We start from the raw sequence: 27,919 nt of genomic DNA on the forward strand, positions 1-27,919 counted from the left end.
ACTATGAAATTATTTTTGCTCTTTCTTTGCATCTATTTTAATCTCAACACTTGCTGCCAAAGCCAGGGACTTTGGAGAGCAATCCACACTCACTGTAGTTTTCATGTCTATATTATCATTAATTAATACATAAAGGTTTAAATGATTGCTCGACTCCATCCAGGTTTTGACCAGTAGCTGCCAGGCAAATAGACCACAAATCTTTTAATTTCATTTGCCGGATGATTATATCACAGCAGAGAATCGGCAGCCGGTATCGCGTTAGTGGCATAAAAAATTCCAGGGCCCATCGCTGGAAAAATCTTGTGGTAATTCTCTGGCACAGGAACAATGTATACGCCTGGTGAGGATTATAATTAAAATCAAAAATTCCAGATGTAAACTCCTCGTAATCTTTAAGTGTAAATATTTTCTCCGCTTCTTCATATGGCAGACAAAGAAAATCGTAGAATGACAGGATCGGCGTCACCATGCGTCTTTTGGCCTCTCTCGCAATGTATTGATTGCTACGCAAACATTCGTCGATATCTACACACTGATCGGTGATCAATCCGTGCTTGGCGAAAAATTTCATGATCGTCAAGGCGGTGTTTTGGTCCAGTTTAAATCCTCTTCCTTGAAGGGACTTGATAATAGACATCGTATCGAACACAGCACTCCAGACTCCACGACGTGGTCTGTAATTTTCGGCAAAGTAATTCTCGGTGGGAAAAACGAAGTCAGACAGATCGGCTCGATGATTCAGCAGAACTTCAACCACGTTCGTCTTGAGATTCGCTACGGCCCATTGAAGAGGCGTCCGACCCATCTTGTCCACGGCGTCGACCTGTAAGGTCGGCTGGATATCGTCGTTGACCTTGATATAGGTTTTTGTCAAGTCATCGTCGTCTTTTGTCTGGCAAATGATATGCAGAGGTGTTGATCCATCCTCGTTGGCCAAATTCTGGTCGGCACCTCTTCTTAACAATAACTCGGTCGATTTCTTTTTGCTGAGGCCCAGAGACATATGCAGCGGTGTGTTACCATTACTGTCTTGCGCATTGACCTGCACAGTCTGCTCCATGTCGTCGTTGATCTTGAAAAACAACTTTAGCAACTCGTCGTCCATTTCGTTGTCTCTTTTGCAAATAACGTGCAGAGGAGTCAATCCGTTGGCATCGGCCCAATTTGGGTTAGCGCCTTTTCTTAACAGCAATTTGGTCATGACTCCGTAACCGTATTCCACTGCGAAGTGCAGCGGTGTCCGACCCATCCTGTCTATGGCATCGATTTGCACAGTCTGCTGAATTTCGTCGTTGATCCGAAAGAATGACTTTGCCAGTCCATTGTTATCACCATCGACATCGTCTTCATCATCGAGGTCATCGTCGTCGTGGTTATCTTTGCAAATCGTGTGCAAAGGAGTCAATCCCTTTGCATTGGCCAAGTTCGGGTTGGCACCTCTTCTTAGCAGTAACTTGGCCGACTTTTTGTGGTTGCGGGCAAGAGCCAAGTGGAGCGGTGTCCGTCCGAATTTATCCCGAGCGTCGATCTGAACCGTCACACGTTTTTCGTCGAGGATCGCAAAGAACCTATTCACGAAATAATAATCCTCGGTGGATCTACCACAAATCCGGTGCAGAATTGTCGATCCATCCGAGCTGGCTAAATGTGGATCTGCGCCCCTTTTCAGTAGAAATTCGGCCATATCCGTGTTTACATAGTCCAGAGACACGTGCAGCGGTGTCCGGCCCCAATTATCTTGCGCATCAATATGCACCGTCAGGTGATTTTCATCGCTGATATCGAAAAACATCTTCGCGAATTCATCGCGATCTTTATAGAGATGGCAAATCATATGCAGAGCAGTCGATCCTTTCGCATCGGCCAGATTCGGGTTGGCGCCGTTTCTCAGTAGTAAAGTGACTATCGTCCTGTCGGCGATGTTGCGGTTCAGAGCCAAGTGCAACGGTGTGCTGCCCTCCTTATCGAAGGCGTCGACTTGTATCGGCTGATTTTTGACGTTACTGACTTCGAAGAACATCCTTAACAGATCATGACGATGATCATCTTCGTCGTTATAACGAACTTCTTTGTTGCAAATGATGTGCAGAGGAGTCGATCCTTTTGCATCAACCAAATTCAGGTTCGCGCCGTTTTCCAACAACAATTTAATCACCTCTTTGATATTCTCATTATCATTGCTATCCTTGTTATAGTTTTTCAGAGCCAAATGTAGCGGTGTGTTGCCCTCCTTGTCGAGGGCGTCGACTTGAACCAGCAGATGTTTTTGCTTAATGACCTCGAAAAACACCTCTAAAAAATAACGACCACAACTGTAGTAACAACCCTTAACTCCCTTGGAAATGATGTGCAGAGGAGTCAATCCTTCTGCATCGGCTAAGTTTGGATCTGCCCCGTTGCTCAGCAGTAGTTCGATTACTTTTCTGGCATCACTGCCTAGAGCATAGTGCAGCGGTGCATTACCCAAATCATCCACAGCGTTGACCTTGACCGACAGCTGCATCTCGTCGGTGATCAGGAAAAATAGCTCCACCAGGTCATCATCAACGTAATAATTATCATTATAATCGTCCTTATCAGCATCTTTGCCATCTCTGCATATAATGTGCAGAACAGTTAATCCACCCGATTTGGTCAGATTCGGATTGGCGCCTCTTCTCAAAAGTAATTCGACTAGTTGCATGTTTTTATCGCGTACAACCAAGTGCAGTGGCGTCCGTCCCAAATCGTCTCGAGCGTCGACATGCACCGTTTGATTTTTTTCGTCACAGGTCTTGAAAAATGCCTTCATCAACTCATAATCGTCAACATCATGACTTTCATGTTCGTCGTCACTATCGTCACTATCGTCAGTATAGCTACTATAGCCTTTAAAATATTTTTTAACTTTTCTGTCTTTTTTGCATAAAATAATATGCAACGGCGACTTTCCATCCTCGTTAACCAAATTCGGACTTGCGCCTCTCGACAGTAACAATTCGGTCTTTTTCTTCAGGCGACGATCCAGAGCCAAGTGCAGCGGGGCCCATCCACGGTTGTCGAGGGCGTCGACTTGCAGAGTCCGATGCATGTCTTCGTTGATCTTGAAAAACATCTCCATGAAGTCATCGTCGCAGTGATCGCAAATAAGATGCAGAGGTGTCGATCCTTCTGCGTCGGTCAAGTTTGGATCCGCCCCAAATCTCAGCAACAATCTCACTACTTGCTTGTGACTGTTAACAAGAGCCAAGTACATCGGTGAATTGACTGAGCACGTGTCTGATTCTTCAGAGATGCAATTGGGATCCTGGCCGAACTCGAGAAATTTCTCGACGACCTCGTCACAGCCGTACTCGCAAGCTACATGGAAATGTGTGTAGAATGACTCTTCGTCGTAATAATTCACATCGAATCTGTCGTATATTTTGAAGAGATCCCGGGTAATGTAGTGCAATAGAAGGCTATATTTGTGTCTAGCCACAATGTGTATTGGTGTGGTGCGACGCAACAGTGGACTGTCGTCATCATCGACTTTGGGTTGGTCCTTGTAGCCGCACCGGATTACGAAATCAAGTAGTAGAGATTTTTTGAGAATAACTTGGGTTTTGCACATGATTTTGACATGCTGCTTGAGGAGCCAATCAATTTCTTTACTTTGAAAAATGTCTGGAAGATTTGGCAATTGACCCTCCCAATTTTCGATCAAAGTATAGAATTGATTGAGAAATTTTCGTCGTTCATTATTTATCTCCCAATTAACCTCTCCTCGCATAATTTTCAATTTTTTGATACAGTTTCGATCGTCTTCGGTCATTGTTCTACACACACTTTTACAAACTTGATCACTTTTCAATCGTTTATCGTTTATCGTTTATCGTTTATAATTTATAAAGTTGATGTACACTTCACAAGAATCACTTGCTACACTCGTCGACCTGTCTTTGTTAACTGTGCGGCGTCGTCACTTTTACTGAACTGTGCCGAGCCGCAGCCGACTGCTGAGTGCTAACTGCCGACCGTTACAAGTTTACGACTCTGCGCGCCTTTTTTTTCTCGAGACGAGTTGAGACTTGATCCGCACGACCCATGCAGAAGCCAGAAAGTCGGTAAAAATACAAAATGTGACTTTTTGGAACGTCGCGTTGACCGAAGATAGATAGGTTTTATGACCGCAATGTTATGACCGCGTGTCTTACACGAATATTCAATCGAGTATCTTCTCTTTGTGGGCACGTTTTTACGATGTTTTGATAATTGATTATGAATTTTTGACTCGATCGATTCTTCACCTTGAAATTTCAATCCAACAATCTTAAATAGATATTCTTTCGATAGACATAAATTATACCGAAAATATTTCGCGAAACCCGACCGAAAAACATACTATAGACTTTAAAGTCGTATCTCGGTACAAAACAAGATTTTATTCCGTGCAAAAGATCATCTTGCAAAAAAATTGGTCAAAATCAATCGATTCGATTGTGTGAAAGTTACAACAATCCAAAGTCATTGATATTTGTGCCAATGAGTTAGAAAATTTGAGATCGGTGCAAGAAGAGTTGTTGTCGCTGCTTATGTTACTCGATAACATAAAATAATGAAAGTTCATGCACTGGTCCCAACCAAGTTAAATTTTTGCATTTGCAACTATAACAACAATAGATTTTTTTCGTCTTCTGTGAATATTATTTGCTTATATGAAGCCGGACGTCCCATTGGAGGGACGTCCGGCCCAACTTATCCGCAACGTTTACTTGCACCGTTTGGTGTTTTTCGTCGCCGATCTCGAATAACATCTTGGCTAAGTCATCACCGTTAATTTGCTTGCCAATAATGTGCAAAGGAATCAATCCGTCATTTTTGGCCGAATTTTATTACGGTTTTTATTTTTTAGTGGCAAAATTTTTATTACAGTTCTAGAAAACATATATTTATAAGTATCTATACATAATTATAATTTTCAATCATCGTTTCTTCTCATGCATGCGTCAAGGCATCTTTTCGACCTTTGTGTACTGCCTTTTGATGGCGAAACAAACAGATTTTTCGTCCAAATTTCTTTTCGCATTTGTCGCATGCGAAATCTTTTCGACTTTCGTGGACTAATTTGTGGTGGGTAAGCAAACTAGATTTTTGTCCAAATTTTTTCTTACACTCATCACATTCATAATCTTTTCGGCCTTCGTGTACCGTCTTTAGGTGCGAAAGCAGATGCTGTTTAAGGCCAAATTTCTTCTCGCATTTATGGCATGCGTAATCTTTTAGACCTTCGTGGACTAATTTGCGGTGGGTAAGCAAATTCGTTTTTTGTCCAAATTTCTTTTCGCAATTGTCGCATTCGTAATCTCTTCGACCCTCATGGACTGTCTTTTGGTGTACCAACAAATTTGATTTACTCGGACATTTTTTCTTACAATTGCCGCATACGAAATCTTTACGACCTTCGTGTACTTTCCTCTGGTGTCCGAGTAAATTCGATTTTTTTGCGAATTTTCTTTCACATTGGTCACATGCAAAATCTTTCCGTCCCTCGTGAACTGTTTTTTGGTGGGAGAGCAATTCCGAATTTCTTCCGAATTTACTCTGGCATTGTTCACATTCATAAACTTTGCGATGATCATGAACTGTCTTTTGGTGAAAAAGTAAAGTCGATTTGCGTCCAAATTTCTTTTCGCATTTATGGCATTCGTAATCTTTGCGGCCTTCGTGGATTACTTCTTGGTGTTTGAGCAAATGCCATTTTTTTCCAAATTTCTTCCCACAATTGTCACCTGCAAAATCTTTGCGACCGTCGTGTACTGTATTTATATGCGTGAGCAAACTCTGTTTATTTTCAAATTTTTTTTCGCACTTGTTGCACGTGAAATCTTCGCGATCTTTGTGTACCAACTTTTGATGCGCCAATAAACTTGATTTTTTTACAAATTTTTTTTCGCACTTGTCGCAGGCGTAATTTTTGCGTTCATTGTGAATTGTGACTCGGTGAGTTATCATGCTTGATTCTAGTGTAAATGTCTCCTGACAAACATCACAAACGTGCTGTGTGTCATTCGAAACCACAATATCATGTTCACTAAAATTATTTTCCGATACATTTTCCTCGGGTTTCTTTTCACTTACATCCATTTTAAAGCCTCAAATACACTACGGATTATTCCATTCAGGAAATAGAATAAGTCAAATTTATCTCATGGTATTGAGACTTGTTTTATAGGAAAGAATTATATTAAAACTAATTCGATTTTAATATAAACACGATCAGTGTATCAGGGAAAAATGTCAAAATTGTTAATGATGATATTGTTTACTATTGAAGTACCCATTTATGTGTTTAAATTATTTTTACAACTCTTGAATCAATTTAAAATTTTAACTTGTCAACGATGAAGAATTTTTTGACCTTCTAAAACTAAGCTCCCGACCGACCCCATCAAGTTTACACAAACATCGAGTAAATTGATTCTAATATACATTTATAATGAACAAATTTGATGTTTATTCCAAACTTTCCATCCCCGCGCCATATCGTGATTGCCAAAGTTAGATTAGCATATGGGCGTAACAAGTGCAAGGCAAATGTTAGAAAGTGCGATTTATTCCACAGAAAAGGAAAGGATTCATGCCTTATCGATTAATTATTCCCAAGAAGCCGTGTTCATTAGATCGAAATATTAATTTAAGATGGATAATATTTTTTCATACATTTTTTTCATCCGTAAAATATCCTTCGAATGCGAGATTTATCCCAGATCATTTGGAGAAAAAGATGTTTCGAAATCTCACAGAATGAAGATAACATAATCACAGCAAACCCTAGGAAAGTGAGATTTATATCGCGACATTTAGACACAATGAAGACATTTACACTCACATATAATTTTACACTTTCACGTGAATATCCTTCAATTTTGTGACGAACGTGGAAGTATTAGAAATTGTTATTAATTTTATTTCAATGCTCCATTCAATCTCTCGAATAACTTTTTTTCAGTATGGTTTATTATTGAATGATAACCTACATTTTCAATTAATTAATTTTAAAATGGATTTTTTGGGGTAAATAAGTTGTTACATACATCAAGACTTATTCATGAAGATATCTTTATTTTTTCTTCTACAAAGAAAGTTTTGTTTTTAATATGATTTTATATTGCTAACTATTTGCAATGAATTAATTGTAATTTTTAAACATAATTTCAAATTTAATCTTTACAGAAGTGTATAAATTTAACTATAATATCATTGGCTCTTTTTTGCATTTATTTTAATCTCAATATTCACTTTTAAAGATAGAGACTCAAAATAGACGTAAAAGCTGTAGCGAGTGTCGATTGAACAGCTCTTCTGAGTCTCTATCTTTATTGTCTTCTATCATTTACTGATGCATAAAGGTTTCGAAATCGCTTGACTTATTCCAGATTTTGATCAGCGGCTGCCAGGCAAATGCACCACAAATCTTTTAATCGCAATTGCTGGATGATTATATCACAGCAGAGAATCGGCAGCTGGTATTGCGTTAGTGTCATAAAAAATTCCAGGGTCCATCTCTGGAAAAATCTTGTAGTTAATATCTCGCACAGGAACAAAATAAACTTTGTGTGAGATTTATCATAATGATCCAAAATTTCAGATGTTAACTCCTCGTAATTTTTAAGTGTGAATATTTTCTCTGCCTCTTCATATGGCAGACGAAGAAAATCGTAGAATGACAGGATCGGCGTCATCATGTGTTCTTTGGCCTCTCTCGCGAAGTATTCATCGCTACGCAAACATTCGTCCATATCTACAGACTCATCAGTGATCAATCCGTGTTTGGCGAAAAATTTCATGATCATCAAGGCGATGTTTTGGTCCAAGTTAAATCCTCTTTCTTCCAGGGACTTCAGGATGAACATAGTGTTGTACACAGCACTCCCGACTCCACGAGGTGGTCTGTAATTTTCGGCAAAGTAATTCTCGGTGGGAAAATCGAAGCTGGATACATCGGCACCACGATCCAGCAGACTTTTGAAGCAATGCGTCTTGAGCTTAGCCACGGCCCACTGCAGTGGTGTCCGACCAAATTTGTCTCGAACGTCGACCTGTACGGTCTCCTGGATGTCGTCGTTGATCTTGAAAAATATCTTTGTCAATCTATTGGCGTTTTTAGTCTGGCAAATGATATGCAGAGGTGTTGCTCCAGCCTCGTTGGCCAAATTCTGGTCGGCACCTCGTCTTAACAGCAATTTGACTACGCTTCTGTCGCCAACGCCTAGAGCATAGTGCAGCGGTGCGTTGCCCAACATATCCCTGGCATTGACCTGCACTGTTTGCTGAATTTCGTCGTTGATCTGGAAAAACAGCTTTACCAGGTTATTATCATCATCATCATCATCGTCATCATCGCCATCATCGTCCTCGTCATCGTCATCGTCGTCATCATCATCGTCGTCATCGTCGTCGTTGTATGTTTTGCAAATGACATGCAGAGGAGTCAATCCCTCTGCATCGGCCAAGTTCGGGTCGGCTCTTCTTCTTAACAGCAATTTGACTACGCTTCTGGCGCCAACGCCTAGAGCATAGTGCAGCGGTGCTTTGCCTAACATATCCCTGGCATTGACCTGCACTGTTTGCTGAATTTCCTCGTTGATCTGGAAAAACAGCTTTGCCAGGTCATCAACATCATCGTCGTCATCATCGTCGTCATCATCGTCATCGTCCTCGTCATCGTAGTCATCATCGTCATCGTCCTCGTCGTCGTCTTCGTTTCTTTTGCAAATTACATGCAGAGGAGTCAATCCTTCTGAGTCAGCAAAATTCGGGTTAGCGCCTCTTCTAAGCAGCAATTCGGTCGAGACTCTGTCACCGTATTCCAATGCCAAGTGCAGCGGTGTCCGACCCATCCTGTCTATGGCATCGATTTGCACAGTCTGCTGAATTTCGTCGTTGATCTGGAAAAACAGCTTTGCCAGGTTATTATCATCATCGTCGCTGTCACCGTCAGAATATTCATCTTCGTCGTATTCTTTGCAAATTACGTGCAAAGGAGTCAATCCCTCTGCATCGGCCAAGTTCGGGTCGGCTCTTCTTCTTAACAGCAATTTGACTATGCTTCTGGCACCAACACTTAGAGCATAGTGCAGCGGTGTCCGACCCATCCTGTCTATGGCATCGATTTGCACAGTCTGCTGAATTTCGTCGTTGATCTGTAAAAATAACTTTGCCAGGCCTTTGTTACCACCATCATCGTCGCTGTCATCGTCAGAATATTCATCTTCGTCGTATTCTTTGCAAATTACGTGCAAAGGAGTCAATCCCTCTGCATCGGCCAAGTTCGGGTTGGCACCTCTTCTAAGCAGCAATTCGGTCGAGACTCTGTCACCGTATTCCAAAGCCACGTGCAGCGGTGTCCGGCCCAACTTGTCCCGAGCGTCGACCTGCAGCGTTTGGTCATTTTCATCGCTGATATCGAAAAATATCTTCGCAAGTTTATAGCCATTGTAATAATGTTTCCACATCATATGCAGAGGAGTCGATCCGTTCGCATCGGCCAGATTCGGGTTGGCGCCGTTGCTCAGTAGTAACGCGACTATTATCCTGTCGGCGTTATTGCGATTCAGAGCCAAGTGCAACGGTGCGTTGCCCTCCTTGTCGAAGGCGTCGACTTGCATCGGCTGATTTTTCACGTTACTCACCTCGAAGAACATCTTTAACAGATCACGATGATTATCTACGTCGCTACGACGAACTGTTTTCTTGCAAATGATGTGCAGAGGAGTCGATCCCTCCGCATCGGGCAAATTTAGGTTGGCGCCGTTCATCAGCAACAATTCAATCACCTTCTTGTTACTTTTCTGCAGAGCTAAATGCAACGGTGCGTTGCCCTTCTTGTCCATGGCATCGACCTGTAATTTCTTATGTTTGTCCTTATTAACCTCGAAGAAAATTTCTAACAAATTTTGATCGTTGTAATAAAGATTAAAGTCTGGCTGGCAAAGAATGTGCAGAGGAGTCAATCCTTCTGCGTCGGCTAAGTTCGGATCCGCGCCGTTTCTCAACAGTAGTTCGACTACTTTTCCGGCGCCACTATGTAAAGCATAGTACAGCGGTGTGTTGCCCTTCTCATCCACGGCGTCGACCTTGACCGACTGCTGCATCTCGTCCGTGATCTTGAAAAATAGCTCAACAAATTCTTCATCAACGTAATCATTATCAATATCATCATCGCCTTGACCTTCTTTGCACATGATGTGCAGAGCAGTTAATCCACCCGAGTTGGTTCGATTCGGATTGGCACCCCTTCTCAAAAGTAGTTCCGCTAGTTTCTCGGTTTTGTCACGAACAACCAAGTGCAGTGGTGTCCGTCCGAAATCGTCTCGAGCGTCGACATCCACCGTTTGATGTTTTTCGTCGCAGGTCTTGAAAAATATCTCCATCAACTTATAATCTTCAACATCATGACTTTCACTTTCGTCGTTACTATCTTTACTATCATCACTATCCTTACTATCCTTACTATCATCACTACCATCACTATCATAATTATCGAATTCCTGGTCTCTCGTGCATATCATGTGTAACGGTGACTTTCCATCCGCGTTAACCAAATTCGGATTTGCGCCTCTCGACAGTAACAATTCGGTTTTTTTCTTCAGGCGACGATCCAGAACCAAGTGCAGCGGGGCCCATCCATGGTTGTCGAGGGCGTCGACTTGCAGAGTCCGATGCATGTCTTCGTTGATCTTGAAAAACATCTCCATGAAGTCATCGTCGCAGTGATCGCAAATAAGATGCAGAGGTGTCGACCCCTCTGCGTCGGTCAAGTTTGGATCCGCCCCAAATCTCAGCAACAATCTCACAACTTGCTTGTGACTGTTAACAAGAGCCAAGCGTAGCGGCGGATCGACAGAGCTCGCATTAGTTTCTTGATCAGGAAAGCAATTGGGATCCTGGCCGAACTCGAGAAATTTCTCAACGACCTCGTCACAGCCATACCGGCAAGCTACATGGAAATGTGTGTAGCATGACTTTTCGTCGTTATAATTCACATCGAATCTGTCGTATATTTTGAAGAGATCCCGAGTAATGTAGTGCAAAGAAAGGCTATATTCGTGTCTAGCCACCATGTGTATTGGTGTGGTGCGACGCAACAATGGCCTGCCGTCTTCATTGACTTTGGGCTGGTCTTTGTAGCCGCACCGGATTACGAAATCGAGTAGTAGAGATTTTTTGAGTATAACTTTGCTTTTGCACATGATTTTGACATGCTGCTTGAGGAGCCAATCAATTTCTTCGCTTTGAAAAATGTCTGGAAGATTTGGCAATTGACCCTCCCAATTTTCGATCAAAGTATAGAATTGATTGAGAAATTTTCGTCGTTCATTATTTATCTCCCAATTAACCTCTCCTCGCATAATTTTCAATTTTTTGATGCAGTTTTGATCGTCTTCGGCCATTGTTCTACACACACTTTTACAAACTTGATCACTTTTCAATCGTTTATTGTTTATAATTTATAAAGATGATATACACTTCACAAGAATCACTTTCTGTTCTCGTTGACCTTTCTTTGTTAACTGTGCGGCGTCGTAACTCGTACTGAACTGTGCCGAGCCGCAGCCGACTGCTGAGCTGAGTGCTAACTGCCGACCGTTTACGACTCTGCGCGCCTTTTTTTTTCTCAAGACGAGTTGAGACTTGATTCGCACGGCCCTCGCAAGTCGCAAAAGCCAGAAAGTCGGTAAAAATACAAAATGTGACTTTTTGGAACGTCGCGTTGACCGAATAGATAGGTTTTACGACCGCAATCTTATGACCGCGTGTCTTACACGGATATTCAGTCGAGTATCTTCTTTTGAGTTTTGGTAATTGATTATCAATTTTTGACTCGATCGATTCTTCATCTTGAAAGTTGAAGGCAACAATCTTGAATAGATATTTTTCCGATAGACATAAATATATACCGAAAATATTTCGGGATTAAAGACGTTTTTTTAACACGAAACTAGAGTTTATCGGGAAAACTAAGATTATTATTGAAAAAATAGCCAAAAATTCATCGACTCACGTGTGTCACTACTTTTGAAGAAATGTGGAAAACATTTTTTGGTAGCAATTAAATTATTGAATATTTTCTACTCTAGTTGTTTTGGTAAAACTTATTGTTATTATTGATCGCGTCCTACTTTAGATTTTTTCAAGTTCATCAAAATTTGTAAGTAGTATTCAGCATAACACCAGGTGAGTTTTATCGAAAATCAACTATCGATTTAATTAATGCTAGCCCCACTCACAGCTACAAACAATACGCGAAAAAAAATCTGGAATTGTTGAACGAGAAACTAAGAATTAAACAGCCAAAAAATTAACAGAGAATAATAATTAGTAGTACGCGCAATTTTGTTGACAAATAATACACCACACAACAACAGTGAACAAAGGTGTAATGGATATTTTACATCAGGTAAGACTCAATCATTTCGGCATCAGTTTTATTAAAATTTATATAAGTTTATATATCCAAACATATTTATAATTGTCAATCATCATTTTTTCTCGCCATAGTAGCATGTTTAATCTTTGCAACCTTCGTGTACGGCTATTTGATGAAAAATCGAATTATGTCTGAGAAATTACACTTTTCGTCCAAATTTTTTCTCGCACTTGTTCGTATGTACACTTTTAACGACCTTCGTGTGCTTTCCCTTGGTGAGCGACCAAATGATGTTTACGTCCAAATTTTTTCTCGCACTTGTCACAAGCATAATCTCTGCGATCTTCGTGAATTGACTTTTCGTGTCTGATCAAATCGGATTTTAGTCCAAATTTCCTCTCGCACTTGTTGCACGCGAAATCTTTTTGATTCTCGTGGACTAGTTTTTGGTGCGAGAGCAAATTGGATTTTAGTCCAAATGCCTTCCCGCAATTGTCGCATAAGTAATCTTTCCGACCTTCGTGGACTATTTTTTGGTGTTTTATCAAATTGCTTCGACCTCCAAATTTCTTTTCGCACTTATCACATGCAAAATCTTTGCGACCTTCATGAACTATCATTTGGTGAACGAGCAAATTCGATTTTAGTCCAAATACCTTCCCACAATTGTTACATGCGTAATCTTTCCGACCTTCGTGTACTGTCTTTTGGTGCTTCAGCAAATTCGATTTGAGTCCAAATTTCTTCTCACATTTATCGCAAGTGAAATCCCTGCGGCGCTCGTGTACCGTCTTTACGTGCACGAACAAACACCTTTTTTCGATAAATTTTTTCTCGCACTTGTCGCATGCGTAATCTTTGCGACCTCCGTGTACTATTTTTCGATGGCGGAGCAAATGTTGTTTATGTCCGAATTTTTTCTCGCACTCGTTACACGCGTAATCTTTGCGACCATCGTGTACTGCCTTTTGGTGGTAGAGCAAACTCGATTTTCGTCCAAATTTCTTGTCGCATTTGTCACATGCGTAATCTTTCCGACCCTCGTGAACTGTCCTTTGATGCTTGAATAAATTCGATTTTATTCCAAATACCTTCTCGCAATTGTCGCACGAGTAATCTTTGCGACCTTCGTGTACCATCTTTTGGTGCTGAATCATAGTCCATTTAAGTCCGAATTTCATATCGCACTTGTCACATCGGTAATCTTTTCGACTTTCGTGGACTGTCTTTTGATGTTTGATCAAAGTGCCTCGTTCACCGAATTTATTTTCGCACTTGTCACATGAGAAATCTTTGCGACCTTCGTGAACTGTCCTTTGGTGTAAAAGCAAAATCCATTTGAGTCCAAATTTCTTTTCACACTTATCACATGCAAAATCTTTGTGACCTTTCCGACCATCATGGACTGTCTTTATATGAATGACCAAACTGTTTTTATTTGCAAATCTCTTGGCACACTTTTCACATAAATAATCTTTGAAAACTTCGTGAAATATTTTTTTGTGCTTAAGTAAAGATGATTTATTTTCAAATTTTCTCTCGCACCTGTCACACGCGACATTTTTGCAAACTTTGTGAACTGATAATTGGTGTCTACTCAAATGACTTCGAAAATCAAATTTTTCTTTGCACTTGTCGCACGAGTAGTTTTTTCGGTCATTGTGAATTGTGATTCGGTGTTCTACCATGGCTGATTCCAGTGTAAATGCCTCCTGGCAAATATCACAAACGTATTTTTTTTCGCCTGAAACAACAACTTCTTCAAATTTCTTCTTACTCTTATCCATTTTGGAGCCTATACAATAAAAGATGGATCATTCGATTTGTTCCACGTAAATTGAATAAGTAAAGTTTATCTCTATTATAATGGCTTATTTAATCCGGAAAGACAAAGTTCAAACTAATTTGTTTTTGCTGTAAACACGATCAGTATTCCAAGGATTGTATCAAAATCGTTAATGATCATATTGTTGATAATTAAGGTATCGATTTATTTGTTTATACATTGTTCTTAGAAGAGTGTAAACGATTTAAAAGTCTAACTTGTCGACGAATTTATGGCTTCCAAAAAGGAGTTCATCGAGTAAATAAATCCGTTGTAAACGTTTATGTAATAAAAGGTTTCTATTATCCATACCAAAATTTGCCACTCCAGACCTTATGGCGTGACGCCGCATTGGTGATCGATTCATCACGCATTGATTTTTCAATAATCTTCTATAATGGACAATGTCAATTTAAGAGGATTGCACGCGAGAGACGATCGAATCATTTGCAATTATTTGCAAGCATCGACGCGTAATTACATTCACAACGTCTCATTACAGCGTAAGCGTGAAAAATCAAAAGTAATTCGGATTCATTACGTTACGAAATTTCGTATCTACAATCGCGAAATTATCTCTCTCTCTCTAGACGATGCGCGCGACGGCGTCGGCGTTTCTTTATATATATAAGCCGTATACATAAAACGTGAGAAGTAAGGGCGTGAAAAGTAGGAGGTCTTCCTCTTTAAAGTGCGTCTATATGTGCATTATACGCTGCACCGTGATGTACAACGCGCGAGAATCGCGAGATTAGCATACGCGCGCGTATGTACCTGTATGTACACAACGCACGACGTAGCTCGTGTTTGTGTATATGCGCTCCTATCCGCCTTTTTTTTTTTTTACTCTTGGGGGCGCCGCGCCACCGATGCAGTGTGTGAGAGACAGACAGAGAGAGGAGATGATCGCCCTTGATAATGAGACGTTGATGGATGTATTCCTTCTTTTTATTTTTTATTTTTACTGCCTCTTCTTCTTATACTTCGAGCCTGTGTGCGCGTAAATCGCGATTTTTGTTATTATAAGACCGTCTCGCGCGCGCGTGTGAGTGTGCGTTAATGTATAATATAGCGATCCAATTTTTTTTTAATGTTTCGCCGCTTCGCGCGCGTGCACAATTGTACGAAAAAAGGTACAAAAAATAATTCGTGAGTGATATATCGCTCGAGATTGAGATAAATACGCGATTTTTTTTTTGTTTTCTCGTTCTCTCTTTGTCCCTCGCCGGCTGTAATTCAGAGACCGATTAATTACGCGTTACTCAAAGGGTTAATTGTGAACGCATTCGAGGAGGTGTAACGACGATTTAATTAAAAATCGAGTGAAAATGTGGTTAATAAGTCATTCTCTTGTGCAACCGCACGTACCTATATAGATATCGCAGATGATAAATAAATACATTTTCAATCTTAAACTACCCGCATGATGACGACACAGCGAGTATATATATCTTTTCGCTGCGTACAAGCATGTGTGTGCATTTTATATGGTACCGAGCGCAACAGGTGTGCGTTGGTTTCAAGTTGAAAAAAAGGTCCAAAAATCAAGAGATAATAACTTGTTTGTTTGTTTGTTTTTTGGAGCTTATATTTTTGTATTAAAAAAAAATACATTTTTTCATAGTGCTTCTAAATTATTCGTAGATTATATCCATGCACGGTACAGAGTTAACACAGACTGCGTGTTTTCAAGAGTAAATCGATTGGTTCGTTAATAATATAATAAATATATGTACATAAATTGTTTCGGCAAATATTTACAGCGATCTCACATCTTGGATTTTGAAATGGTAGGGCTGAAAAAGAAAAAAGAAATAAAAGATTAAAACTGCTTTCAAGTCTAATGTTTTTAATTAAAATCGATAGTTTATGATGATAACTCACGTTTGCACTTGCTTACTTCCGCTGAGCACAATGAACGGCAATTGCGTTTCTTTCTGCTTGGCTTGCAGAAGATTGAGAGTACCCAAGGGGGTATCGGTCGAAGACATCCTCTTCAACAGGCTCTCTTGTTCGTTCTTCTTCATGCGTTTTTCCACCTTATTTTTACCGGGTCCTTTGCCGTGGAATTTGTGGGATAAATACCTGAACGCCTCTTTGGCGTTCAGCAGATGACCGTTGTCATCGATGTACTCCAATTTGACGTTGGGTTTGAAGCCATCTTTCTCTTTGAAATCCATAGTTGGCCCACTGAATCTGTCCCTCCTGTTGAATTTGTCATCCTCGCCGTGTGCCTTGTCCTCGATGGAATATTTTTGAGCCTGGAGATGAGCGAATCTCGATGCAGTGGCTCTGTTATTTTCTTCCTTCTCGAGATAACCTTTGCTCATGGCAAATTTCAAAGCGCTGCCGATGCCTTGGTCAAGCGTTGGCTCGTCCAAAATTGCTTCTATTTGAACTGGGGCAACTACGGGTACAGCATCTGAAAGCAAAGAACTGAGTATCTGTCCATAATAATTTTTTAAACCATCAAAATTGTTCTTACTCGTTGTATCGACTTGATTCCATGTACCCCGATCGTCATCCATTTCTTCCTCCATTGGTTCTTGTTTGGGTGCTTCTAGTTCGAATTCCTAATGTAACAGTTAATAAAATAAATAATTATTGAGAAAATGAGTAGTAGTAGTAATAATAGTTGAAGATATGTACCATAAATTCTGGTTTATCCCGTCGATTACCAGCTTGACCATAGGTAGGAATTTCACCAAGAGACCTACAAAATTCAGCTGTAGCATTTAGCACAATGTTATTTGACATGTCCTCTTCATAGATATGACCATTGGGCTCAGTTTTGGGTGTGAGAAGGTCTTCAGGTTTAAGCATCAAGCTTTTACTCCTTATCTTTTTCACTGGCTTTTCAAAATCATCTTCTAATTTTAACAAGCTTTTATCATCTGGAGGTCCCATGTAATCTTCATTCGTCGGTAGAAGATCATCAGCTTTGAGCATTTTATTCTTTCTTATTTTTTTAACCTTTCTCTTAGGTTTTTTAAACTTTTCCATTTCTTCTTCATTATAATAGTCACTAGCTATTTTTGGTTCAATGAAATTCAAAGTTTCCAACCTTTTATTAGCTAATTTTTCTTTTTCTCTTTCAGCTTGCTGCCTCATCATGGCCTTTGCATCCACCATACCAATAGTAAAGCTATCTCGTTTTTCTCCACCGATTTCTTCATCATATTTTTCTAAAATATGACCCTTTGACATGCCATACTCATCATATTGACTTTCATCAAAAGCATCATATCCTGGTTTCTTTTGTTTAATTGTAACGTTCTTTTTGTAACGTTCATCATCAACCATATTTACATTTACTAAAACGTCATCATCCTCAGCCAGCACATCTTTATCTTTCAGTGTCAAAATGACATTAGTATCTTCTTTAAAAGTATTCTAAAAAAAAATTTTTTTAAAATTTAAAATCTCTATATTGATGTCAAAACTATAATTTAAATTATGTAAATTAAAGTAACTTACCAAATCATGTTCTACACGTAAGCCTTTTAAATCTTTATCTGAATATGCCTTTGCTCTATCATACGCCAGCTCTTCTTTTGCAATTTGACCAATACCAAATTCTTCATCCATTTGATCCAAAAGTTTTGCCTAAAAAATAAATATTTTAATTACTAAGTCAGCAAAATAAAATACATAAAGGGTCTGAAGGTAGCCTAATAGATAAAAATCTTCTCTTTTGTCGTGAGAATCAGAAATTGTTTCTCAATACTTGAATTAAATACCATCAAAACTACCAAATAGACAACCAAATCTTATGTATTAAAATGATGATAGTTTACATGAACATTGTAAATAACTTTTTTTACAATAAACATGCCATCATGTTTAGTGCCTCTCTAAAGGCAAAAATACCTTGCAATATGAAAAAAAATTTTAAATATAAAAAACTTACTCTTTCCGCAGCTTTTCTCTTTTCTTCTTCAATTCTTCTGTTTTTTTCAACCCATGCTGCAGCATCATCATCTTCTGAATCAGATCCCAATGTTTTAACAGAAGATAAAACAGAGTCAATTTGTCTTTTTTGCTTAATCGTAGCAAGCTTTTCTCTAATTTTTTCAGTTTTTGCTTTCTCTGCATTGTTGACTGCTGGTTTATGGTGAAATTCACCCAAATCATCTTTAAACACATCAGTTCCTGGTTTCGGTCCACTGTCTACTTCCAATGGTTTCAACCCAAGCTTGGCTCGAATTTTATTTGTTTCTTCGATGGACAATGATTCCTTGGATTTACTACTAGACGGTGGAGTCGGACTCCTCTTACGTTTACTAGATTTTTCATCCTTGCGCGACGAGTGAGTATGCTTCCGCTCATCATACTCCTTGCCCTGTTGGAAAGTAAATTGCCTTAATAATTTTAGAAAATAACAAGAAACAATGTAAACGTTTGTAAATAAAGAAATTTTACCGATATTTTGGGTGGAGAAGGAGCAGTTGGCTGAACAGTCTTGACTGGTGCCGGAGTCTCATCGATGAATTCCACTGCAGAAGATAAAATTCGTCTTTAAAAAACTGCCAAGCATTAATCGATAAAGTTCTATGTAATCAATCAATAAATACAAAAAAAAATACTGATCCTCGAACTTACCATCGCTGTCATGATCCCTGCGCTCGCGTTTCTTGTGCTTCTTGTGGTGTCTGCTGCTGCTCCTGTATCTGTCCCTCTCGTCGTACGCCGGTGAGTAAGACCTCGACCTGGACCTGGACTTGGACCTGGAGCGACTTCGACGGCGTCTCTTTCTGGAATCCCGACTGCTTCTCTCCCTATCGGACTTATGTTTTTTACCAGATGAACCACCCATCTTTTTCTATTCAAAATAAAGAATTTGACAAACCAACTAACCAAAGAAAAAAATGGTCGACAACAACTGGCGAGCAGCCGTGTTTGGATTATGTACGGGTCGAGCGCCTTAGTACCGACACTCACCGTTAGTCATTGTAGCGTCGCTTTAGCTGCCTTACTAATACTACCACAGTGACGACGCAGTATAATAATTACAGTTACATTACAATATATAGATTTGTCAAAATCAAAGCTCTACTGCTCTGACAGCCACGCAGTAAGGTCAGTGAATCCTTGTGCTGCCTATAATATAGGTTCTACTGCATCTTTTTGATCTCGTTTGTGCTATACATCAAAACAAAAACAACGAATAAAACATGGGTTGCGATGGAGGTACCATTCCGCGACGAGATGAGTTGGTCAGAATCAAGAAAAAACCCGAGCAGGTAAGTTTTGCTTTATTACTTCATCAAATGTTGTTGTTCAGTTTTGTATTGTTTATTTTCTGATGAATAAGCAAGGTTGAGAAAGTTTTCTAGAATTCACAACTAATTTTAACCTTTTTTAACCAATAAATAGAAAGATAAAGATGCTGAACTACACTACAGATGGAAAAATTGTTCCATCAAGCAATTACCACTCCAGAAACCTATTGTTGCTTGTGGCCTAGGAAGGCTTTACAGCAAAGAAGCTGTCATTGAAGGACTGTTGGATCGTTCCATGCTTCCAGAATCAGCTACCCACATTAAAAATTTAAAGGACATCAAGGCCCTAGAATTGACTGAGAATCCAGCCTATAAAGGTGAAGATTTAATCAAAGGAGGAAACAAGGATAATGGCTCGAGTCAATTCATTTGCCCAGTCACTGGATTGGAAATGAATGGAAAACATAAATTTTGTTTCCTTTGGCAATGTGGATGTGTCATGAGCGAACGTGCATTGAAAGAAATAAAGGGCAACGTAAGTACATAAGCTGTTTTAAAGATTTTTGATTATAATTTTATTTCTAAAATTGATAGCTAACTTATAATGCTTTTACTTTCAGAACTGTCATAAATGTTCTGCAACATTTGTGGATGATGATATAGTGGTTTTGAACCCAGATGATGAAGATCTCCCAAAAATGATGGAAAACCTGGAATCCAGAAGGAAATCAAAGTCTAAGAAGCGTAAGAACATAAAAGAAGAAAAAAGTGAAGTAAAAGAAGAAACTGGAGAACCTAGCCAGAAAAAGAAAGATAAAAAAGATAAAGCAACATCAAGCGATTCAAAGAAAGTTATGCCTGCTCGATCACAGGCTAAGGTACCAAAAGACCCCAAAATGCATAAAATGAGCGGAGATTACAGCGTTGCTCAAGATCCTAATGTATCGGAAGTAGTGAAAAGTCTTTTTACTACTCATAAATCTGAGAAAGAGCAAACGAGAGCTCACTGGGTGACTTTCAATCCATTTTATAATTAATCCAACAGCATTTTATTAGTAAATAAATAATATATCAACTAGTTTGTAAAATTATGTATTGATCAGTGTACATATTTAATTATCATAGTATAGAAAAATAAAATTATGCTTTTTTATTAAAAATTTTGTTGTTAATTGATTTGTATACGACCAGTTGTGACAAATGCCTAGATTCTGCCAAGATGTGCTTGTAATTATATTTAAAAAAATGTTCCATTCTTTCTAATATAAAATAATAATAATTAATGTTTGAACAACTTTAAGCATGAATCATAATCTTAATCTTTAAAGATAAAAACAATAATGAAACTTAGTGATCATCAAAATAGTGATTCTGACTTTTCGATGCGCATCATTCAGTAGCGACGCATAAATGCATCGCGCACCGCATCATTGTGAGTGTGCATTATATATCGCGCGTGCGCGTACAGCAATTTCCAAAGCCGAAAAGGCAACAGCACCGGAGAGTGGAGACATCGGTGCAGACGCAGAGGTGTAGTAGCCAGTATATATCGTCTCTCAGGCTTCGTGTGTAGTGTGTACTGTGTACATAAACAACCTATCGGTTTTCTTACATATACCTATTGCTGTGTGGACTCTCGCGAGTCTCTTGGAGTTTATTATTATCTTACGTTATTGAGCTGTCTATAGCGATTTCGCTTGGACGCAGATTCATTTGAGAATTACCAAGATATTGAAAAAATCAAAGAGGTAGAAAATATGGAGGCCCCATTATCATGTAAGTACACGTGAATTTTCTTTGCTCTTTTAGATTTGTTGGGAAGTTACTATTTTTAGCCTGCTTTCTGTTATGTTTTATTAGTCGGAAAAGTGAAGGAGCATATCTAAATCTAAAATCGAATTTCTAAATTAATGCATCTATTTTGGGGTGCAATTTTTTTTAAAGGAAAAGTGTTAGATATTACCACATGACTGTGTGCTTTGTAACCTAATTATTAGGCTTTTCAAAAGAAAATTTCAAAAACTAACCCCGCTCGATTGACACAAATCAAGTGTAGAATTTAAACTCATTAATAATTACTTTTTGTGTGGTTTTTTTTATAGCCTACTGGGTAAACTTTTTCAAAAATGCTGGATTTCCAAAAGATGTTGCTACCAGGTACGCTGTAATATTCTCCAACAATCGCATCAAACCTGATATGTTACCAGATTTGGATAAGCCCAGTCTCAGAGAAATGGGCATTACTCTGATGGGTGATCTGATAGCTATTTTGAGGTACGCCAAGAACGTAGTGGACGAAACCAAGTGTCAAAATCTTTTGAATGCAAATGACTCTCCTCCTGCGCGTCCAGTTAAGGCTGCCCCTAAATCGACAATTAAGAAAGCAAATGTAACAGCTAAAACAACAACTGCCGTGAACAAAGTTAAGGCTGATCCCTCAAAAGTGATGAAATCTAATGGCAATAATCTAGCCATGAAAGCAAAAATTATTCCGGCTGCAGCTAATAAAATGACAATCAAAAAAAAAGTTGCATCCAGCGCAGTGGCATCAAAATTGTACTCAGATCTCATTGAAGAGGCACCAAAATTGAAAGTGGCTCCAATGAAAAGGAAATTTGAAAGTGAGTCATCAGACGATGAAGACTTGACTCTGCTCCTAGAAAGTGTGCACCAATCTAGAAAACGACCTAAAAATCCTGAAATGATGGAAAATAATATGGAGTATGGACCTAAGGTACCTCCCATGAGAAGTCAGCAAATTGTCAAGAAACCTGTACAGCCAAAAAAAACAGTTTTTCATCGATTAGGAGATAGTATGGTTTCTAGTACTACAAATGTAGATTCGCTGAATTCTAGTTTTACTCCTTCATTCACTGTTACTGGTGTTGGAAAAGAAAGTCAGAAACGATCCTCTGACAGTGTTTTCAATCGCCTTGGAAATAAAGATCAAACTTCTCCATCGTAAGTTAAAATTACTTATCCACGATAAAAAACATTGTAATTGTAAAATTCACCTGTATAAAGTTTCTGATTAAATGATTATTAATTTTAGGAACGGAGTAATCAGATCTACCACTAGTATTTTAAAAACTCGAGTTCCAATGAAAGGAACCAAAGTATTGACTACAAAAGCAGCCATTTCAAAAGTACCTGTCGGTACAATGAGAGCTGATCAAGAAGTCCTCACCAAAAAATTGATTTTAAATCAAAAACCACAACCAGTTATAACTGCTGCATCTTTTAAACGCGTTCCAGGAAAAAAAAACAATTTTCTTCAACGAGCAACAAAGGTTCCTGGAAAATTGGGTAAATATTTCATTTTAAATTTTGCTAATTTTAATCAAAGTATTTACTCGTTACTATAAAATCGACTTTATTCAAACTTCTGTGAAATTAAATTTATTATTTTTAATTTCAGCATCAGAAAGACAAGAAATATCCGCAAAATCCCGCCTTGGTTTAAATAAACAAGTGACTTTCAAGAAAATGGCTACAGTTAATCACTTCAGGAATCAAGGAACTGAAGTTAAACAGTTTAAAAAACAAGGTGTTTTTAGTAGATTAGGATAATTTCAAAAAGCATCTGGGTAAAACCTGTGTCTTAGAGTTGTACATATCTTGAGTTTTAAGAATATATGATTAGAAAATAGCGCATTGATCACATCCTGCTTTTCTGTTTTTTTTTTGTAAAAAGATTTTCATATCTTTCATTGTATTCACGTTATAGTAACATAGAAAAAATTGTGTATAATCTTGAACTCACGCTAGTTATAAGTATTTAAAATTAATTATCAAAAAGTATAACTTCTTTAAAAAATCTAATTAATTTCATTGAAGTGTATGAAATCTTGACATATTTATTTTTATAAAGAAAGTAATTTTGTTCGACATCATTTGAAAGCTTGCATTAAGTCTATTTATCGTGTGCAAAAAAAAATCAATTTCAATCCAAAGTAATACATTAGTAGAGTTACTAATCATGTCCTCAAAAGAATATATATTAGTTCGAATTCAGTTTAAAAATTATGTTAAAATATAATTATGATATGATGTACAATAAATTATAAAATTGCAATGAAAAATAATTCAAAACCAGTAAAATTAATATAATGTACAGAAATTATGTATACATTTGAGTAAAATAAACGAAAAATGAAAAAAATAAAACACTTATTGTTTTTTTATATACTATTCTTTTAATTTTGTAAGTTTGTATTTTATAAAATTTGTTTGACTCCAACAGTCCGTTATGTAATACAGTCTTCTTACTATCAAAACAGATTATCTATGGAATCAAATAATTCTCCTTCGTTAATATCTGATAAATTTAATTACACATCCTTTGAAGTAATCTATCAAAAAATGCATTTTAATCATAACTATTATTTAACTGTTTCTATACAACCTATTTACACTCGTACACATATATTGAAATGATCTTCATGTACAAAACGTAATGCTGTTACAATCACAACGCTATCAGTAACTCTTCCGAGACCTGTAAAAATACTAAAACAGACAAGTTAAGAAGCTGAAAAATACCTTAATACCAGAAATGTTTTTGAATTTCAAAAACGGACATCCCAAAGAATATTATATCATATTGACCAATAGATCATAATAAACTTACATTAGCTAACAAGTTAAATAATTAAAGGGGTGCCAGCATTATTCATAACTTACTGTAATTTTTAATTCAAATCAATTAAATTGAAATTTCACCTTTAAAGTTTCGTGCAAAATGTGCATATATTTGAATTAAAATTTATGTGTTTAAAATTTTAATTCTGGTTTTAAGGAATCATTTGCAGGAATTGAACAACTATCTGGCTCCAAGCATTCCAAAGTGAAACCAGTATGTCTTTCCAAGAATGCTGAAACTCAAGTAAAAAAATTAATACAATTTTTCTAATAAAGTTTCTCATAAAAAATGGTTAAAAAAAGCTTGGCATGTTAAAAAAAAATTTTATAACAAATCATAAAAGCAGTACATACAAAAAGCAGGAGATGAAGTCTGAAAACTGAAAACTGCTTATTTTTACATGCTTAATTTCAAAGCAAAATATTCGGTACTAAGTGGGCATTTTTATTTATTTGGATTTTATATTTAAAATTTTCAATGAAATACCAACAATCAACGGGAGTTAAATGTCAAGTAGGCAAGAAAATTAAAAAAAAATCATACTATGCTCTTAAGCAAGTTTTGATGCCCACCTCTTTAATTAAAAGAAGCCAACTGCCACATATTTAGTACCATGCCAAGCTGGTGTCCTGCAAAAACGAAAAGTGTATTTTTACATGCTGAGAAGAGTTTCACATGATTAATATTATGGTACATTTAGGAACAGTAAATAGAATTTTTAAAAATACATTTGTTATATAGCACAAACCTTAGTAAAAAGCAACAACAATAATTAAAATGTCATAAAATCTTCAACTATTAAATAAGTAATAAAAATTTTGACAATACAATATTTACAATGTTTAAGGTGCATTTAAATGCTCCTAAAACAAATAAAGTTAAGTTATCATTAATGGCTTTAGTATAAAAATTTTTTTTAAGTTCATATGTACATACAAATTTTCGTTAAATAAGACACACACGTTCATACGATATAATAATACACGTCAGGATTGTTGTGATTTCATTTACGAAAATTTGTATTCAAAAGTACACAACTGCAATTGAAATAACATCTTTTAACTGAACTCACAGCTATGGTTTGTGATATACAGACAATAATTATACAACTAATAATAATATAAATATATTGTAATTGAATAAACATATCAGCATGGTTATTTGCTTTGATTTTTCAATATAGCTTCTTTGCAAAACGTCACAATTTCTCAGTTTTTCTCCTGTATTCAGCAATAATTTACATAACTGTCTGAGATTGTAAGCTGTTATTGTGGCAGTATACACAGTACTCCAAAGAAACTCTACTGGAATTTATATGAAGACAAACACCTGGATTATCTGGTGCATTAAAAAAAGAGAAATTATTGGATTCCTTTACAGGGTCTTTAGCAGGGCAGAGATCCTGTTGAGAGTCAAGAACTATATTACTTTCATCATTTATATTTTTCAAAATTTCATCAAATGTGTGAAACATTGCATCTTCAGTAAATAAATTTGAATCATCTTGATCCAATGAAAGGGGATTATCGATGTTGCCATCTTTTTCTAAGCTATTTAGCATATCAACATCAAGTGACGAGAGGTGGCTGAAACCATCTGACAAGCTACCTTCAAAATTGTCCATCGAATGCGACATGCTTCTCAATGGTGTCACAACTGGACCAGTACTCAGACCAGCTGGACTTTCATCCGTGTTATACTCACAGTAAATGCTGGATTGAGGAGAGTTCATAGCATAATGCATCTCATAGTCATCCATGCTACTGGCATTGCTAGGAGGGTTTTCTGTTTTTAGTGTGACCAAAGGCATTGTTTTTCTGGCTATTTTTGCTGTAGGTTGATTACTTTGTCCAAATGTAACTTTGTTAATAATTTTGCTAGAGGCTAGCTTGTCATTAACATCTGATGTTCCTGAGACAGTCACAGACCTATTTGGAGATTTTGGTGAAATATTTTGTTCGCTGCAAAAGAAAACATATTTTCTATTGTTCATACATGTCATTTTACTTTGAAGACATTTAATGGGCAATCTACAATTGAATCAAAATCTACAATGTTAAAAAAAAAGTATAAAAAGAAACATGCTTTTAACTTCAAACGTAACGATACATAAAGTTGGTAAGTTTTATAGAGCTGCATTATAATTATAAAATAATTGCAAGAATATCTTATCAATATGTTCAAGAATGACAAATAACAATGCTCAATCAATGCCAGTACATCGAACATGTTTGACTTGTTAGATACAAGTAATGCGTTTATTCCATGAATTTATAATTATGTATATACGTATAATGTAATCTCAACTTTCACTCAATGGTTACTCAACAAAATTTTAAAAACAAATAAAACTATCATGGACTAGTGTTAGAATACTGGCATTATTATTATATAAATTTTGAAAACAAATAAAAAATATCATGGACTAGTGTTAGAATACTGGAATTATTATTATTTACAAAATTTATATAAAATTGACAAGCAAATGCTCACTTGGAGTTATTATTATTTACAAAACTTATATAAAATTGACAAGTAAATGCTCACTTGGATATGTGATTCATCAGCTCCGGACAGGGTTTCGACAGGCCCTCGCTCTCGTCTCGCGGCGTCGTCGATCCGCTGCTCTCGATCACGGTGTCCGTGGCCGCGTCCCGCGGCCGGCCCTTGCCGCCGTGCAGCTTCTTCAGACTGTCGTTCATGGCCTTCATGAGGGTCGTCACCAGGGTGTCGTTCCTCAGCACGTTCTTCAGGTACTTCACCTCGCAGCTGAGCTTCTTGATCTCGCCGCTCTGGCTCTCGATCGTGCTCTGCAGCTCCTGGTTCTCCTTCTGCAGCGAGGCCAGCTCGGCCTCGATCTTCTCCACGTACTCCTTCTTTCTCTGGCGATTCTCGCGGGCCATCAGGGCGTTCTTGTTCAGGCACGGCCTCTTGGACGGCCCCCGACCTCTTCTGCGCGCACCGGTGCCAGGTGCCTGCTGCTGTTGTTGCTGTGGCTGCTGTTCCATTTGCTGTGGATCGTCCTGTCCACCAGCAGCGCCGTGCGACGATGAGGTCGTCGTCGCGGACGACGTCGCCTGTCTGTTGTTGTTGTTGTTGTTGCTCGTCGAGGTGGATCTGCGCCTCGAGGAGCTGGTGCTGCTGCCACGCTGCCGCTCCTCCATCGCGTCGTCCGGATAATAGTCGTCGTCGCTGGAGAAACTTTCGTCGGCGTACTCGCCGTATTGCGGACGCTTCTGCGCCATGTCTAGAAATTTCTTGCTTTTTTCCTTTCGCACCGTTTTAACGTGTAAAAGCGGATTGTCGTGCACGATGAACTTTTGTTTATAACACTTGTTGTAAAAATCGGCACTCGTCAATTTGCTCTTATCTGCACAAAGAAGTGTGTGTATATATATAGGTATATATATGCCTGCAGTCAGGCTATGTAACTTGTAGCTCACAATGAACTGTTCACTGTTCGACCGTCACAAAGATACTGCGTTTGTTTTGGAGGCCTCGCTGGGTCGTGACTACATAGCGCCACTATACATCACGCATTTCTGCGCTGGTTACAGTATACTGCTTTCTTTCCACTTACGATGCGGCGGTGGGTGGTTCGTTCGCTCGACGCCGAGCGCGCGACGCACCGCAAATTCGCAAAGTCGACGTATCATTGCAAACGCGTGTTTTCTGCACTGCAACGACGACGACGACGCATAGAAAATCCAATGGAAAATTCGGGATACTTGTAACTTCGAGTGCACAACGTTTTGTACACGGCGAGAGATACAAATCTGTCCGCAGCTTTGTATTTGCGTCCGTGTGTCGAGTGCGGTCAAAAATCTGCAAGTCCA

General features: G+C 38.2%; 6 protein-coding genes across 9 annotated transcripts; 2 read left to right on the plus strand and 4 right to left on the minus strand.

The window, feature by feature from the left end:
• Positions 1-69: 69 nt before the first annotated feature.
• Positions 70-3,796, minus strand: LOC111693398 (ankyrin-1-like). The gene has a single exon (XM_023457940.1). The coding sequence runs from the start codon at positions 3,794-3,796 to the stop codon at positions 119-121; it is 3,678 nt and encodes a 1,225-aa protein (XP_023313708.1). The 3' UTR covers positions 70-118.
• Positions 3,797-7,391: 3,595 nt separating this feature from the next.
• Positions 7,392-11,531, minus strand: LOC111693399 (ankyrin-1-like). The gene is made up of 3 exons (XM_023457941.1): positions 8,745-11,531; positions 8,445-8,612; positions 7,392-8,312 (listed from the first exon to the last, which is right to left on the minus strand). The coding sequence occupies exons 1-3, from the start codon at positions 11,415-11,417 to the stop codon at positions 7,392-7,394; spliced, it is 3,762 nt and encodes a 1,253-aa protein (XP_023313709.1). The 5' UTR covers positions 11,418-11,531.
• A 4,260-nt stretch (positions 11,532-15,791) lies between these two features.
• LOC106653538 (U4/U6.U5 tri-snRNP-associated protein 1) lies at positions 15,792-19,133 on the minus strand. The gene is made up of 8 exons (XM_023457971.1): positions 18,822-19,133; positions 18,642-18,715; positions 18,130-18,561; positions 17,697-17,825; positions 16,869-17,612; positions 16,705-16,792; positions 16,104-16,641; positions 15,792-16,015 (listed from the first exon to the last, which is right to left on the minus strand). The coding sequence occupies exons 1-8, from the start codon at positions 19,033-19,035 to the stop codon at positions 15,988-15,990; spliced, it is 2,247 nt and encodes a 748-aa protein (XP_023313739.1). The 5' UTR covers positions 19,036-19,133; the 3' UTR covers positions 15,792-15,987.
• An 89-nt stretch (positions 19,134-19,222) lies between these two features.
• LOC106653534 (protein RTF2 homolog) lies at positions 19,223-20,600 on the plus strand. Its single transcript, XM_014373016.2, has 3 exons — positions 19,223-19,462; positions 19,596-19,976; positions 20,062-20,600. The coding sequence occupies exons 1-3, from the start codon at positions 19,394-19,396 to the stop codon at positions 20,476-20,478; spliced, it is 867 nt and encodes a 288-aa protein (XP_014228502.1). The 5' UTR covers positions 19,223-19,393; the 3' UTR covers positions 20,479-20,600.
• A 346-nt stretch (positions 20,601-20,946) lies between these two features.
• Positions 20,947-23,528, plus strand: LOC106653447 (uncharacterized protein C19orf47). Its single transcript, XM_014372888.2, has 4 exons — positions 20,947-21,217; positions 21,544-22,402; positions 22,494-22,747; positions 22,860-23,528. Exons 1-4 carry the CDS (start codon positions 21,199-21,201, stop codon positions 23,009-23,011), a joined length of 1,284 nt encoding a protein of 427 aa, XP_014228374.1. The 5' UTR covers positions 20,947-21,198; the 3' UTR covers positions 23,012-23,528.
• A 95-nt stretch (positions 23,529-23,623) lies between these two features.
• Positions 23,624-27,868, minus strand: LOC106653421. Of its 4 annotated transcripts, none has more exons than XM_014372855.2 (4): positions 26,631-27,868; positions 24,656-26,044; positions 24,164-24,315; positions 23,624-23,939 (listed from the first exon to the last, which is right to left on the minus strand). In XM_014372855.2, the coding sequence occupies exons 1-2, from the start codon at positions 27,326-27,328 to the stop codon at positions 25,321-25,323; spliced, it is 1,422 nt and encodes a 473-aa protein (XP_014228341.1). In that variant the 5' UTR covers positions 27,329-27,868; the 3' UTR covers positions 23,624-23,939; positions 24,164-24,315; positions 24,656-25,320. The 4 variants fall into 4 exon arrangements, with proteins under 4 accessions (XP_014228341.1, XP_014228340.1, XP_014228339.1 ...); XM_014372854.2 differs by having other exon boundaries at positions 23,624-23,950; XM_014372853.2 differs by adding an exon at positions 24,437-24,462 and having other exon boundaries at positions 23,624-24,315.
• Between the last annotated feature and the right edge of the window lie 51 nt (positions 27,869-27,919).

Source organism: Trichogramma pretiosum, unplaced genomic scaffold (assembly GCF_000599845.2).
Source record: "Trichogramma pretiosum strain Unisexual culture from Peru unplaced genomic scaffold, Tpre_2.0 scaffold35, whole genome shotgun sequence".
Taxonomy (NCBI): domain Eukaryota; kingdom Metazoa; phylum Arthropoda; class Insecta; order Hymenoptera; family Trichogrammatidae; genus Trichogramma; species Trichogramma pretiosum.